Here is a 16,536-nt window from a genome sequence, read left to right as displayed (position 1 = left end):
TTGGGCCTCGGCTGGCTGCGAGTTCACTGATGGACTGTGGTCTGGACCTGATGGCAAACCTTGTTTGCCTAAACATTTCTTTTCTCATTATGCAAAATGAACACATGGTTTTGAGCATGTGTCAAAAGGGGGAATGTTAAGTGCACTTAGTGAGACTTGCTTTACAAAGGGGTTCACAGCATATGCACAAACGTTTTGTCAATCCTGTGTAACTTGTGCAACTCACAACACGGGCAGCCCTACAGGGGTAACCAGACAAGCTGCACACCCACCACCAACACGTCCGTTTGAACATGTTATGATGGATTTTGTTGAATTATCTCCATCTGAGGGTAAGAAACACTGTCTCGTGATGGTAGACATGTGGTCTAAGTGGGTTGAAGTTTTTCCAACCAGCAAGCAAACAGCTACAACAGTAGCAAAAGCTCTGATTGCTGAAATCATTCACTGATGGGATATTCCAACTAAGATATCAAGTGACAATGGTTCTCACTTTGTAAATCAGGCCATAACAGAATTAAGTGCATACGTGGGTATTGACTTAAAAACACACTGTGCTTACCATCCAGCCAGTGGAGGCGCTGTAGAAAGAGAAAATGGAACACTCAAGACCAAGTTAGCGAAATGTTGCGCTGACACAGGTCTCCCTTGGACAAAAGCCCTGCCTCTAGTGTTGATGTATATGAGAATGAGAAAACCAACACGCACCAATCTGAGTCCTTTTGAGATTTTGTTTGGTGCTCCACCTCATGTAGGCACCGAGGCACCGAGAGCTCCTCTTCCATCCACCACACTATGCGAACATGAAATGTTAACATATTGTGCTCAACTCTCCTCTGCTTTATCTAACATAATAAAACAGGTGTCTGCAGCCCTTCCACAACCAGCTACAGGACCGCTACACAAGCTGCAGCCTGGTGATTTCGTGGTGGTCAAGGACTTCAGGAGGAAAAGCTGGAAAGCCAAGCGCTGGCAGGGACCGTTCCAGATCCTACTCGTCACTCACACAGCGGTCAGAGTAGCTGAACGTGCCACTCGGGTGCACGCAACTCACTGCAAAAGGGTTCCGGCCCCTGCTGAGCTTGCACCGGCTCCCACACCCGATTCACACATACCTGCATAACATCAGAGACTCATGTAGCAGACAGACGCGTTCTGTGTTACCTACTGGCAGATAAGGAGTGACAACGGTCACCAACGCGGGTGAAGCAAGTGACCTTCGAGGGAGCTACCCATTCAGCACCACACCCAAAAATACACATATAGTTGCATCCACACATTTAGAAGCTAAAGAGTGGTAAAACAGTGTCTCTGACAGTTTTGTGGAAACCTTACGGTGTCAACATAAGCAAAACTGATCACACAAACCAGTTGCTCGGGTGAATTCCATACAAACTGGTTGGCTGTTCACTCTCACACCATTTTCTTGTGACATCTCACATGAAGATGTATTTTAAACCAGATTCTGGAGTAATACTTCTGATGTTATTGAAATGTCCTTGTAATATATTTTTGCAATATTATGTGATTAATGAATAATCTAAAGAGTGGAATGTAATGGGAAAAAAATATATTCTTATATCATGAAATGTTTTAAAAGATGTAAAACTGAAAGGTAAGGTGAGGAACACAAATACTGACGTAACACAGCAGTCCTATAGAAGTAGTTCATCAGTTTTAATGAACACAGTGTCTTGTTTCTCAAGGCTGGTCACACACTCCCACTTCAGAAAGAGAAAGTGAAGACACAGTGTCTTCTTTGTCTGTATGGCAAGTTTGAGACGGACCGTAGAACAATCACTGACTCCCAGTTAACACACCTGGCATGTGTTTAGATAAGAACGATAGCCAGGGTACGAGAACATCCACTCCCTGCCTATGATTTATCCCAGGGCGTGAACTCATGTGTGCATAACATGGTTTGGTATCTTGTACGATGTTGAACTTTTCATCACAGACACTGACTGAGGCGGCTGTGGTGCATCTTTCCCTTGCAAGCAAAATAAAATAGAAGGGGACAACTTTGAATCATTTGAAGACTTATTATTTTCTTTGAATTTGTGAACAAAACTCTTCTCCCGATTTATAATTAGAAGTTTTTCCAAAACATAAACTACTTTTTAACTTGGTTGGTTCTGATCTTACGATATCGGTTTCTGTGACCTGAAGGGAGTGTCTTGAATTCCACTGAAAGTCGGTGAGAGGTATCTGGGCAAACCTGAGTCCAATGAACAAAACAAATTTTGGTTTGGCCTGCAGATGAATAGCAGGAGTGGCGTTTAGTTGTTACTGTGAATGAGAACCAATGGAATCATTGAAGCTGTGCTGTTTGATTGTTCTTACATTCCTATTTTTTGATTTGTTATTGTTGCTTGACTTCAGTACGGGCTGAGTGTCAAGAGAAGGTTTAAGCCACAACCCTCTCCACATGATGCTTGCTGCTTTTATGTGATGCAGTAGACGTTCATACTCTGTTTGGAGAGAGTTACTCTTACATTTGTAGTACAGAATAACCTGTATTTTTTTTAAATTACTTTAACTGTGTACATAAAACAACGAATGCAACATTTTCAAAAGGAACTAAATCACTTTATTTCACATAGTACCACATTCTTTTTCCTTTTTTCTTTTCACACCTCAACAACTTCTCTCTGCTGCACTTTGCAACAGCTGGCACTGATTCTCCATCCTTTCAGTGCTAAACATACTGAATGCATTGCTTACCATCATGACATTTGATGTGCCAGTAGCACACAACGTACGCAACTTACACATAGAAAGTACACAAGGGGCGGTAGCCGGGATTTGCCTATCCGGGGAGTTGTTAAGTATGTTGCTAAATGCCAATGTAGTTTTTCTTCATTGTTTGGATGCATTGATTGAAACTATTGGTGGCACAAACATTAAAACTTTATGAAGCTGTAAATGCATGTTTAGAATTGTGTTGTGTTCTCTTCATACAATCCAAAAGAAAAGAAAAATACTTCTTTTTAAACACCTTGAAATATTACTTTTAGTAATGTTAAGAAATATTTTAGTGACACAATATAAAAACTTACTGATGAAGGATCTCATTGAACGATTGTTCTCTGCTGTTTGTGCATTAGTGCAATGACTTGCTCCTTGAACCTGTTTATTATCAGGTGAAGGTGAACACGCCATATTTACATTCTTTTACCAAAAGTACAAATCAGAACCATAATCAAATCATAACATCTGTTTCCTTCCTCTTGTGTTAATGTCACACTGACAAAATAAAAAAAGACAAACTTTTCATCTAGCTTGTTATTCTTGCGTCAGTAAAGATCAGAAGATATTGACGATTAGATGAGCGTGCATATCAGAATGTGAGAGCAGTCTTTGAACCATAACTGGCCTCACCCTACTTATATCCAGACAATCACAAGTTTCGCTTTCTCACAGTTTTCAATGAACCAAAACGACACTTGATCACAGATTAAGCCCATCGGACTCAGTGGTGTGTGTGTGTGTGTGTGTGTGTGTGTGTGTGTGTGTGTGTACTTCCTTGTAGATTTAACTTGATAAACCTCAGACGGGCGGTGTGTGTTTAACTCAGGTTTGTTACACGAAACCGTCCTTTTACAATTTAAAGAATTACCACTGGAGTGTAAATCCCTGTTATTCGTCCATTTAAAGAGAATCAAACAATGAAGCTGCTCAAGTTCAACTTATTTCATCCTCGTGCACACAGCAGTTACAGAGAAGCAGCTGCTGGCAGAGACGTTCTTAAATCTCAAGCTCCCTCCGAATGAAACTAAAAAAATATATGTATAAAGAAAATGAGACAAACAATAAAACAAACATGGAGTTTACGTTCAGTGGGAGAGTCGAATGAAAATCAGAGTAACGACTTTTGTTGAAAGCTGAAAAGACAAACCTTAACCGATCAAACCAACACGGAGATGAAACAGATTCATTCAGAAACACTGTAAACACACATTGATGATGATCACACACTGGAATAAAACTATCCCTAAAGTGAGCGCTTCTTCAGGGAGCACAATAAAGCCATCACAGGGTTCCACAGAAACACAAACCAAGTGTACGGCGTCGCTACATCACTCCTCCTCAGTCCAAATATGGTCACTTCCTGTTTGCTGGTTGCAAAAAACCAAGATAGCGACGGACAAAATGGTGAAATCTGAGATTCAAGACCACAGTCCATAAACCAATGAGAGACGTAACAATGACTACGTCCACTTCTGATAAGCAGTCTGTGGTGTAGATGGTTTCGGTGTGAGTTACACAGAGTTGGAGATATCGGCTGCAGAGATGTCGGCCTTCTTTCCAATATCATGGGAATAGAGGACACACAGCTTACATTTGGAAAACTCAACAGCAAAGTCTCTGTGCAGAAATCATGACCCGGTTACTCGAGATATTCCACAGTTCTTGTTGTGAGCAGAGTGTCATGTTGTTCCTTTATAATGGAGAGAAGGTAGACATCTCCACGGACAATTTCTACAACCCTGGGCAACTCACACCAAAACAATCTAGATTGATAAATAGCACACAGGTAAGAGGACAAATGTGTGTTTTTAGATTTTTGGGGTTAATTGTCTCTTTGGCACTGAAAGCTTAAATGTACATGATGCTGCTGAGAGAAAGACAGAAGACAAACGCTTTGATTGCACAACATCATTCGTCTGTGGTGAGAAGTAGAACATCTGGTTGTTACGGGAAGAGGAAGGCATATTATTCGATTGTTGTACATTTTGACCGTGTAGATGTTAAGATGACCTGCCGATCAATCCTGCAAAACTGGAAAAAAAGGAAGCCAAAATAAAACAAATTTTAGCATTTGTATGAAGCCCCCCCCCCCCCCCCCCCCCCCCCCCCGCATTCAGTTCTTTACAACCAGATTTAACAAACTTTGCAAAATAATGTATTTACTTGCCTGTCAATCCAACCACGTCAGTTTAAAACTATCTCACACTGCAACAATCGTGTTTAAATTCCCTACAAAGAGAACAATGTGCCAGCATGCTGGCATTAGCTGTGTTTCATTTTCATGCAACTTGGCACCGTTGCAGGCGTTGACAGTAAAACACGTTGTGAAACCAGTTTTGCAGTCTATTCACATCGCATACATTTCATGAAAATTGAAAGGACTGCCATCATCCGGTCAGCCTACTAGAGCGTATATATAATGATGCTGCAGGTGGATGTGAGTGGCAGAGAACCTCCAGACACAGTGAGTTGAGGGCATCATGGCTTCCACATCAGTGCTCCTGCTTCAGCTGCTCCTGGTCCCACTGGTGTCTGCATCTCATCACTATGGGGGATCCGTGACCTACACCGCCAAAGGAAGAAACCCTGATGGATCATTTCGGGTGAGAGATGCAACTTTTTATATATGATGAGCAACGTGCATTACAGATGATGTGTGAATATGTTTCCCCTGGGATTTGTCATATTCTGGGAGCGCTTATTTAATCTCTTTATTATAAATGCTGTTGTTATTTTAAATGGGTTTGAATACTCTGTTTAGAGAATATAAAAAGGTTTTGATATTAACTATATACATTTTTGTATATCTTGATCTTGTAAAGCATGTTCAGTACATCTAAAATATTTACATAAAATGTATTATTATTACTTATTATTATTATTTTGTCAGGACTATCTTCCTTTCTGAAACAGTTAAATTCCCTCTGATGTTGCTTACAAGATATTTTGATGTTTTACAGCTCCTCAAGGGGGCCGGAAAAAACTTTATCAACATATTAACTATATTAAATTTATAGCAACTTCACATCCACAGTTTATTTAAATTCAGAGTATGAATTTAATGCGTGATGGATGTAAATTAATATGGGTTGCATATGTTCTTGTGTTTTGCCTTTTCACTCCAAAAAACACAGTTTCTCATAATCAAGGAAAACTAGGTTCAGGTGAACACGCTAAATTATTTAACATTGTAAAAACAGAGTCTTGTTTATGATTAATATATGATCTATAACTTGTTCAGGTAAAAAAAGAATAATGTGGAATTCCCCCGCGGCTGAAAGGGATGAACTTTAACCTTTAAAAAATAATTATTTCACCAAGAGAAGAAGAAAAAATCATAAAAGCTTGATGAGAACAATGATGTTCTTAATCTCAACGTGAACATACCATCATTATTGTTGTCATTATGGTTTCCATTCACGTTTTCTTTACTCATCTCAAGATCCAAGGACATATTTAATAATATTGTTCTTTATGACTTTAAATAAAAACCTAAGATATGAACTTTAACTACATTTGTTGATTTGTTGAAAGGATTATTACAGATGAACACCCTTCTTTAGATGGATGTCACTATAGAGTAAAATAACTGGTGTATTTAATTCATTAGAATGTCTTTAGCTTCAGTAGAGCAACCGTCTTTAACTCGAGGATCTTTTTCCACAGGTGGAAATTCGCAACAGGGCGACCTTTGATGGGTGTCAGTACCGCCACTCCTGGAGTTGTTTCCAAGGCCAATGTGGCTTTATCTCCAGCAGTGTGAGGGGTGCGATTGACAACAGCACCAATGCACCACAATTCAACAGCCAATGGTGTGAAACTGAAACAGTCACCACAAGAAACATCCCGAGTGACAAACCTTTTCAATTAAGGTGAGTTTTATTCTTCTTCCTTTGAATCCTATCAATGCTGAGTATCGTATTTGTTGTGCTCGTCATAAAGAGCAGCCAGTGTTCGGTGCAGTATTTCAAGAGTGTCTTTTGATTGATGCACATACCAGGGCTGCTAGCTGCTGTTGGATCCCAACGCGTAACTGGGTAGCTCAATGGAGATTACGGACTTCACTGGATTTGGGATCAAGATCTGACACTGGAAAACCAAACAGATCTCCAGACGTTGCCATTCTACCTTTCCTCAGGTAAGTCCTCTGCAGTTAGCATGAAACAGCTAGGCTAAGCTACAATCCGTCTGTTAGAGAAACTGTGGAAAATGTCCTTCTTCACCGCCTCCCAGTGGTACAAAAACAAAGAGACACCGTGGCAGTCCTCACATACTGACCTTTAGGGGCTGAAAGCCAAACATGGTCTGCAATCTGTGTCCTACAGTCTGTCTACCAACACAATCATATGTCATCAGAATCATTTGGATAATAGTGTAATCGCAAAAAATTACTTTAATTCAATGATTTCTGCCAATAATAAGAGGGTTCACTTACTTTAACATTTGTATGACATTCCAGCCAAAATAAATAATCAAATTGTATTCTTCTATTTTAATTATGAATTACAGTAAAATTACAAATATCATAATGTGTGATTCTGTATGTAAAATGTTATGAACTGTACTACACCTCAGCCAGCATGTCACTGGTTTGGTTTTACTTCTTGTATTTGTGTAGCGATCCAGCTGATTGTTGGCCTAGAAGACTGTTACTGACTCATGTTCATGTGTCCACTCAAGAGTTCCACAGAACTGCCCACGGACATACAAGCTGATGTCCTTTGATGCTGATAGAGACAGAGTTCGATGCAGATATGGAAATATCCCATATGTAGAGTGTGACAGGTGTGAACAACCTTCAGGCTTCACCTTAGATCAGGTTAGTTGAAAAGTCAATTTCCTAATACGTTGTTCAATACTTCACTGATGCTTTGCTTCACTTAACTTCAAAATGTTCACATCGTTAGGACTCTTGCACATTACACTACCAACAATCCACTGCTGACACCAGAGTTTATGGATTTGAGATGGTGGTGGAGGACTTCCCGAAAAGGCCCATCAGTCTGGGCTACACTGATGGATCCCAATCCCACAAGGCCCCACTGGTTAAGAGGCATAAGAGACAAGCCACCGGAGGACCCGCACCAATCACTGCAACAACCGCTGCAGCAGCAACGACCGTAGCAACAACAACCCCACTACCACCATCACCCACATACCCATGGTGGTGGTGGCATTATTATACAACCGCACCACCAACAACCCCACCACCACCAACAACCAGACCACCAACAACCACACAACCACCCTCATACCCATGGTGGTGGTGGCATTATTATACAACCGCACCACCAACAACCCCACCACCACCAACAACCCCACCACCACCAACAACCAGACCACCAACAACCACACAACCACCCACATACCCATGGTGGCCTTATTATACAACCGCACCACCACCAACAACCAGACCACCAACAACCACACAACCACCCACATACCCATGGTGGTGGTGGCATTATTATACGACCGCACCACCAACAACCCCACCACCACCAACAACCAGACCACCAACAACCACACAACCACCCACATACCCATGGTGGCCTTATTATACAACCGCACCACCAACAACCCCACCACCACCAACAACCAGACCACCAACAACCACACAACCACCCACATACCCATGGTGGCCTTATTATAGAACTGCACCACCAACAACAACCGCAGCACCAACAACAACACCATCAACAATCGCAGCAACAACCACAACCACAGCAGCAACAACCACAGCAGCAACAACAACACCATCAACAACCACAGCAGCAACAACAACCACACTACCACCATCACCCACATACCCATGGTGGCCTTATTATACAACTGTACCACCAACAACCCCACCACCACCAACAACCAGACCACCAACAACCACACAACCACCCACATACCCATGGTGGCCTTATTATAGAACCGCACCACCAACAACAACCGCAGCAGCAACAACAACCACACCACCACCAACAACCCCACCACCAACAACCACACCTTATACTGAAACCATTCCTCCACTCAGTCAACTACCTTTGCAGTTCTCCTTTCTTGGTGAGTTTTTTCAACAACCTTCTTGGTGAGTTCTTTCAACAACCTTCTTGGTGAGTTCTTTCAACAAATGGTGGCCTTATTATACAACCGCACCACCAACAACAACCGCAGCTGTGGTTGTTTTTTGTGCATTTTCAATGAGTCAATCCACAAAAAAATTAATAAAACTGCTTCATGTTGCAACACTTTAATGAGATGTCACACGTGGCAGAAGTCATTATTTTGGAAATCTTAAAGTCAGGAGTCTCTGAGATGAAAATCAGCGACACTTAGTGAGGCAGCTTTGAAGTTTTGATCCACAGACAGCAGCAAAGTGTCAGTTTTTAAGTAAAAGTTACTTATTGCACTTTGGAACTTAAATGAATCTTGTATGTTTTAACTCCAGTGGACCCACCTGCTCCCTCGTGTCAGGAGGGACTCTACATACCAGGGTTTTGGGACCCAACACCTAAAAATGGAGCCCTCCTCCAAACAGAGGTCAACAAAGAAGTGGAGATCAGAGTCAAAGCACAAGCGTCACTCTCAACGTGAGTGAGAGCCGACGTGACGGTGTTGTCTTGAGGCGCGTGAGATAACATCAGAGAGGAAAGAGTGAATCAATCTCTGGTTTCTTTGCTTTGTTATCACACAGAATACATGACATCATCATCAGCGGCCCACTGAACATCACCAAGCAAAGGGACACAAATGGAGAGTTTGTCATCAGGTGGACGCCTATCCAAGACAACTTGGGGGATTTTTTCCCAATCTGCTTTGCTGTTGAAGCGGTGACCGGGTAAGCTTTGGGTTCCTTATGAGACCATTTGTACGTGTGTGTGTGTGTGTGTATGTGTGTGTGTGTGTGTGTGTGTGTGTGTGTGTGTGTGTGTGTGTGTGTGTGTGTGTGAAGCCATGATTTGACTTTGTAACACATTTTTTTGCAGGTCTGCCACCACACAACATCACAGTCACAATCACCACGCCACCCCATCTCCACAGTGAGTGACATTTCTCTGTGTTTGGTGTTTTTCTCTGAAGCAACAAGAGATTCAAAGATTAGGAGACAAAACCAGCAGTAATATTTTGAACATGACATATGGGCCTGAAGAGTAACAGGCATTAAATCAGTGTTCACTGATGCTTCTCAGGTCTGGAGTCTATCAGTCCGAGATGAGGTGTGTTCTGGTAGAGGTTCTGAAGGAGCAAAGTGAGTATACTTTAATGTCAACATTTAGTTGTTTAAGTACAGCTGTAATGGTGTGTATTTTCACAAATATATCACACGCTAAATGCTAAGTTAAAGTGCCAAATATTGGCTGCATGGCTGACGTACATTAGAGTTTAAAAAGCTGCGAGACATGCACCTCTATGAAGTGCTGTGATTGGTAAACCTTCCTACCAGACAAAGTTCAGAGCCGTCATTGGATGCAAAAAGTTCTTGCTCTACACAACAATACCACGGTTCACTGTTCAAACACAGTGAACCCAAACCAGCAGGACTGTGAAGAAACTTCACTTTCTTTTTGATGGAAACACAACCTAAAGATGTCCTGTGGAGTTTCCTAGTATACAAACAAAAGCCGTCTTTACGTTCATTAAACACATTGTGTGTATCGTGGCCTTGGGTGCCTTTCCGTCCTCATGAAAAGTATTTTACATCCTGAACTGTTCCCATCAATGTTTCCCAGCTCACAGTCTTTGTTTGCTGGATGTCTTGTTGTCATTACTGCCCCCTGTAAATAAGTACACCATTGGTATATAATGTGTATTTTTGAACACTCTCTTCCTCCAGTTAATTCACACGTGATCTGCAGTGAGTCCACAATGAGAGTAGAGGTGGAGAAATCTTCATTCCATGGAATCCATGAGGATCATTTGCGGCTCAACGATGGCGCCAACACCGCCTGCAGGCTGCGCTCCAACAGCACTTACGTCTTCGCCGACATCCCCCTCAGCGGTTGTGGCACTGAGCTCGAGGTAACGCAGGCTTCTGTTACCGGCTGCTCTTCTCTCTCAGTCGTTGGTGTTGTCTTTATCTAGCGGTATCAGGACTGAATACATCACCTTTTTTCACTCTGCAGGAAGACGAGGATTACCTCAGGTTCAAAAATGAAATCACCACGTTTGACGACATATCCGACGTGATCACCAGGAAACACCTGCTGGAGGTGCAGTTCTACTGCCAGTACCCCAAACGTGGAAACGTGACACTGGCCTTCACAGCACACAGGCCCGTCGTCTCAGTGTGGGACAAGGGCTTCGGCAGGTTCACCTACCAGTTTGAGTTCTATACTAACGACCAATACCAAGAAATGGTTGATCCAACTTCATACCCGGTGGTGTATGAAATAGAGAGCAGGATCTACATGCAGATAGAGGCCACCTCCACCGTCAACAACACCGTGCTGTTTGTGGAGTCCTGCAGAGCTTCACCATATGACAACCAGAACTCCCAGAGGACCTACTCCATCATTGAGAACGGGTAGGCATGAGCACACCCCCTAGTGGCAATAGAGGGCGTAACAGAGTACTTGTAAAGATTAGTTCTTTGATTGTTGCTTTAGAGGCTCTTCTGTGTAATGTCACCCTGTCAGCATGTAGAAGTCAATGCTTCACTGACTTCATCTTTTGTATAACCTATAGTACTTGTATTATTGTGTGAATACCAATAGAACAGTACCTCTGCCCCTATAGCAGCATCCACTGTAAGGCATAGAGTAACAAAGGCAACTTGTCTCATCTTTTGGTTGTGTTTTGCTCTGACTAGGTGTGATGTGGACTCGACCGTTCAGATCCATTCCCCCTCCCACCCGAGACAATTCAGGTTCAGCATGAAGGCCTTCAAGTTCATCGGCATGTATGATCAGGTAAAGAACGGAGCAGAGGACTGTTGATGTCTCTGGGAAATCTCTAAATGCTTCAACCAATAGGTCCACTTCATGATGTCCTTTCATTGATCTCACTAGTTGTACTAAGTGGTAACTAATGCACACTTGGTGGACAGGTGCAGTCATGTGAACTTTATTAGAGGCACAATGTTTCCGTCATGGATCTTCATCAGGTATAACACACAATGTGAAGCAACACATGTCTATACTGAAGCCACAGGTCGTAACAACCAATCAGAAAGGAGAAGCAAATCTCTGAGAACACCTGAGACACTTATCACATCAATAATTCATCAAAAACACAAAACGAACTTCAACGTAATAATGTCAGACTTTGTAGAATACAAAATAAAATAGACTTTTTTCAATGAAAGATTATTTGATTAGTTTTTTTCAAGAAAAGCAATTTGAAGCAATATGAACTTGATTGGTTGTTACAACCTGTGGCTTCACATTGTGAATCTGATGTCTAACGATCGTGACAGAAGAACTGCATCTCTAATAAACTCAGCGCTGACGACGTTTTAAGAAGTAAACTGGTACCACTGGACACGGATGGACTTGAGGACGAGGTGGACGTCACCGACTGTCTGGAGATGCAAAGTGGAGCGGAGGTTTTAACCGGATCTGAGCACAGCTCTGCTGTGGGTCCGTCTGCTGGTGTGATGACAGCGTGTTCTGTTTCATTCAGGTGTACATCAGCTGCACGGTCCTGATGTGTGAAGCAGGGAGACCCAACACCAGGGCCTCGCAGGGATGCGTCAGCTCCACAACGTCGGCCACTTCTCACCACCACCGCAGAAAGAGAGAGGCTGCCGTGGAGAGTGACAGGCACTTCGTTTCCCAGGGTCCCCTGCGCTTAAAGAGAGCAGCGGAGAGCAGCGAAAGCTCAGGTATGAAAACAGAGAACGTTCATTTGTTACCAGCACACTTCACCTGTTTGAGCCCCACTTTGGACCAGATCAAATGAAAACATGGTGCTTGTTGTTTCTGCAGCGCTCCACCTGAATCTGAACCTGGTGTTCATCGCCGGATGTCTTCTCGCAGCTGTTGGCATGATCAGTGCAGTGGTCATGTACAAGGCCAGGATGTCAAAGGTCAAATACCAACCTTTGTCCACAGATGACCGTTAGGACAGCGTGCAGAACACCAGTTCTGAGTTCATTACATTTGACTACGTAAAGCTTTTGATTAGTTTTGCTGTCAGATATCGAGTGCTCGTGTATCTTCTGTGCCCATTTAAATGAATGAGCTTCATATTAAATCCTTTATACATGTCTACGGCTTCATAAGTGAAAATACTTCAGAGAGGAAAACTCTGTGCCCGTGCAAACAGGAAACCACAACGTTTCAGTTCACTAATCCAATCATGTAGCTTCACAAATGCTTCTATTATTATGTATGACATGATTTAATTAATATGTGCCGCCCTAATCATAATCATTGTGTCAAATGTTATCATCACATGTCAAAAGCCCTTTAGGCTGGACCTTGTCATTCATGAAACATTTAATGGATCAATAAAAATATATAATCTCATGCATATGTTTTTGATTTAATTCATTTTTCTCTCTTATATACAAACACACTTCTCCTATTTCTTACTACAGAAATCTATCAAAAGTGGTGCATTAAGTCTGCAGCTGCAAACATGTAGCTCACTGATTAACGTCATCAACCTTCTAATGTTTTGTCTGATCAGCAGTCAAAACTCAAAAGATGTTCACTTCACTTTGTTTAAAAACAGAGAAAAGTGGAATAATTTGAGAATCTGGAACCAGAAAATGTTTTGACTTCAACAATGAAACGCTGATCAAAATACTGCTTCATGTTCTGTGAAGCGACTCATTTCAAGAATCACAAAAGATATTCTTTGTATTATAGATTTGGGTATTTTACTAGCCCCAAAAGATAAAATATGATAGATCGATAGATAGATGGATGGATAGATTTCACCGTAAATTAACGGTAACCTACTGGCAGCAGGGACGCCAGTAATTTACTGTTTTTTACAGTACACTACCGTAATTTATTTTTACGGTACCGTATACTGGATAACGGTATGTGATAATAGGATAACTGGGTTTTACTGTGATTTTACGGTATGTGCCAGAATGTTACCGTATATTTACAAAGGGTAATACAACCCAATACTTTTGCATTTAATTCCCAATAAATAAAAGAATCACAATAGACATTCAATACATAAATGTTGCAGTTTATTACATGTTCTCAAACAATAAAGGGACATTTGTATTACATCAATGTACTGCATGTTTAGAAGAAAACTAATAGACTAATAAAATTGTTAATGACCAGCTCAACTGAACTCATGAGCATCAACAGTATAACATTGAATTAAAATAGCATTAAGAGTGAAACGCTGAATTAAAATAGTATCAAGAACAGTGTAATAGAACTGCATCACAGTCTAGCTTGTTAACAAGTCTTGTACATATTTATAGTAAATTTAAAGTGCATGAACTCACTCATGAATGAAAACAATAAAGAGAGAGAACACTTTAAAAGAGGACTTGTCTGCAGCGTCTGGCTGGTATCCTCAATCGCTGATGACGAGTGACTGTAAAACAAACTAAATACAAAAATTAGAAACACAATGTTCTGAACTTCTGGAAAGTTCTATGACATCCAGGATAAACACACTCTAAAGAAGCTGTGTCTGTGCAACACTAAAATGAGTTTGATCTGGTGTTAATGTTGCTCCTGGGATAACACACACAGGTAACGTTACCGTTAGCGTTAACTTAGCTGTTCATCGTTCGTCGGCTGGTCCTCTCTCCCTTTTGATAATCGTCCTGTTTGCGGTCCTACAGTCGGTTCTTTAATAGCACAAGTAAACACAAGTTAGGTTACTAACGTTACATCGTAACACTGTAATTGGTGATTAACTTTATTCATGTTAACTTAACTTGCTATGCTGTTAGCTCGCTAACCTTTCTAAGGCTACTTGAACTCGAACTAGCTAATGTTAAAGAGCTAACGTTAGCTCCGCCAATATTAGAAACCTGATATAATGAAACAGACCACGTGAAACATTATCTGAGATGTTAACAGTTCAATAATCATGAAGACAAAACAATACTGGAAGCTTTGAATTTCAGATGATAAGCGTAAGTTACCTCGGCTCCTCGGTTGATCTCCACATGGTGCTCAGAAGGATGAACTGAAGCTGTGATGTCCAGAGTCACATTCAGGAGCAGTCGGTCACGTCTTGTCAACTCAAAAAGGACTTGTCGGCAATGAACAGTTTGAATAATACAAATATTCTACCCTCATTAGAGACACATTGACCTACAATAGACAGTACGATGTAGATGGATTGTGATTCACTGAACTTGTATAGAGAAGCGTGTCCACCTCTTCACGAAAAATAATGTATCGTGCTGTTAAATTACGGTTTTCTGCTGTTATTGTTAATTGTTAATTGACGGCATTAACTGTTAATTTACATGCGAGGGATGAACATTTAACTACAGTGAAGACAGATAGATAGATGGATGTCTAGAACATCTCCAACATCTTGCTGCACACGTTAAAGGATCGAAGTTTCCTCAAGAAAAAGAGTCGACTCGTCCCCTTCTTGTACACAGCGTTGATGTTGGTCTTCCAGTTCAGTCTGCTGTCGATGGAGACACCCAGGAACTTGTCCTCCTCCACCATGTCCACGTCCTCTCCCAGAACTCTCAGCGGCTGCGGAGCCGTCGTCTTCCTCCTGAAGTCGACCACCATCTCTCTGGTCTTGGCCACGTTCAGAAGCAGGTGATTTCTACCGGCCCACTCCACAAAGTCCTCCACTACTGCCTTGTACTCCTCCTCCCGTCCGTCCCTTATACACCGACCACTGCAGTCATCAGAGAACTTCTGCAGGTGGCATGACCCTGTGTTGTACTGGAAGTCAGTGGTGTACAGGGTGAACAGGAAGGGAGACAGAACAGTTACCTGTGGGGCTCCAGTGCCACTGACCACCGTATTAGACAGCACACGGCCCAGTTGGACAAACTGTGGTTTGCCTGTGAGGTAGTCAGTGATCCAGGACATGGTGGACGCGTTAACCCCCACCACCCGCATCTTCTCACTCAGCAGCACTGGTTGGATGGTGTTGAATGCACTGGAGAAGTCAAAGAAAGTGATTCTCACAGAGCCACCGGTTCCATCCAGGTGAGACTGAGCTCTTTGCAGCAGGTAGTTGATGGCGTCGTCCACTCCAAGTCCAATCATCTCATCTCATCTCTCTCATCTTCAACCGCTTATCCGGGATCGGGTCTCGGGGGCAACAACTCCAGCAGGGGACCCCAAACTTCCCTTTCCCGAGCCACATCAGCCAGCTCTGACTGGGGGATCCCGAGGTGCTCCCAGGCCAGTTTGGAGATATAGTCCCTCCACCTGGTCCTGGGCCTCCCTCGGGGTCTCCTCCCAGCCGGTCGTGCCTGGAACACCTCGCTAGGGAGGCGCCCAGGTGGCATCCTCACCAGATGCCCGAACCACCTCGACTGGCTCCTTTCCACGCAAAGAAGCAGCGGCTCTACTCCGAGTCCCTCACGGATGACCGAACTTCTCACCCTATCTCTAAGGGAGATGCCAGCCACCCTCCTGAGGAAACCCATTTCGGCCGCTTGTACCCGTGATCTAATTCTTTCGGTCATGACCCGGTCCACATGACCATAGGTGAGGGTAGGAATGAAGATTGCCCGGTAGATAGAGAGCTTTGCCTCTCTTTTCGTCACAACAGTGCGGTAAAGCGACTGCAATACCGCCCCAGCTGCTCCGATTCTCCGGCCAATCTCACGTTCCATTGTTCTCTCTCTCGCGAACAAGACCCCGAGGTACTTGAACTCCTTCACTTGGG

At 42.6% G+C, this 16,536-nt stretch overlaps 1 protein-coding gene across 1 annotated transcript; it reads left to right on the top strand.

Moving 5' to 3' along the window:
* Window positions 1-5,190: 5,190 nt before the first annotated feature.
* On the top strand, window positions 5,191-13,208 carry LOC137886361 (uncharacterized). Its single transcript, XM_068728795.1, has 14 exons — window positions 5,191-5,354; window positions 6,418-6,623; window positions 6,752-6,889; window positions 7,432-7,570; window positions 7,659-8,802; window positions 9,188-9,329; window positions 9,434-9,577; window positions 9,726-9,779; window positions 9,930-9,988; window positions 10,574-10,758; window positions 10,863-11,263; window positions 11,549-11,648; window positions 12,361-12,562; window positions 12,666-13,208. The coding sequence occupies exons 1-14, from the start codon at window positions 5,232-5,234 to the stop codon at window positions 12,800-12,802; spliced, it is 3,174 nt and encodes a 1,057-aa protein (XP_068584896.1). The 5' UTR covers window positions 5,191-5,231; the 3' UTR covers window positions 12,803-13,208.
* Window positions 13,209-16,536: the final 3,328 nt, after the last annotated feature.

The sequence above is a fragment of the Cebidichthys violaceus genome, unplaced genomic scaffold, assembly GCF_023349555.1.
Source record: "Cebidichthys violaceus isolate CVI_PGR_0920_01 unplaced genomic scaffold, fCebVio1.0.p SCAF_43, whole genome shotgun sequence".
In the NCBI taxonomy this organism is placed as follows: Eukaryota; Metazoa; Chordata; class Actinopteri; order Perciformes; family Stichaeidae; genus Cebidichthys; species Cebidichthys violaceus.
Note: the sequence above shows the minus strand (reverse complement) of the source record. Positions and strands in the feature narration are given on the sequence as shown.

Coding starts and splice junctions, on each gene's coding strand:
- LOC137886361 (XM_068728795.1), top strand. CDS start 5,232: ATGGCTTCCACATCAGTGCTCCTGCTTCAGCTGCTCCTGGTCCCACTG. Junction 9,989..10,573: donor AGAGGTTCTGAAGGAGCAAA/GTGAGTATACTT, acceptor CTCTTCCTCCAG/TTAATTCACACGTGATCTGC. Junction 11,264..11,548: donor TACTCCATCATTGAGAACGG/GTAGGCATGAGC, acceptor TGCTCTGACTAG/GTGTGATGTGGACTCGACCG.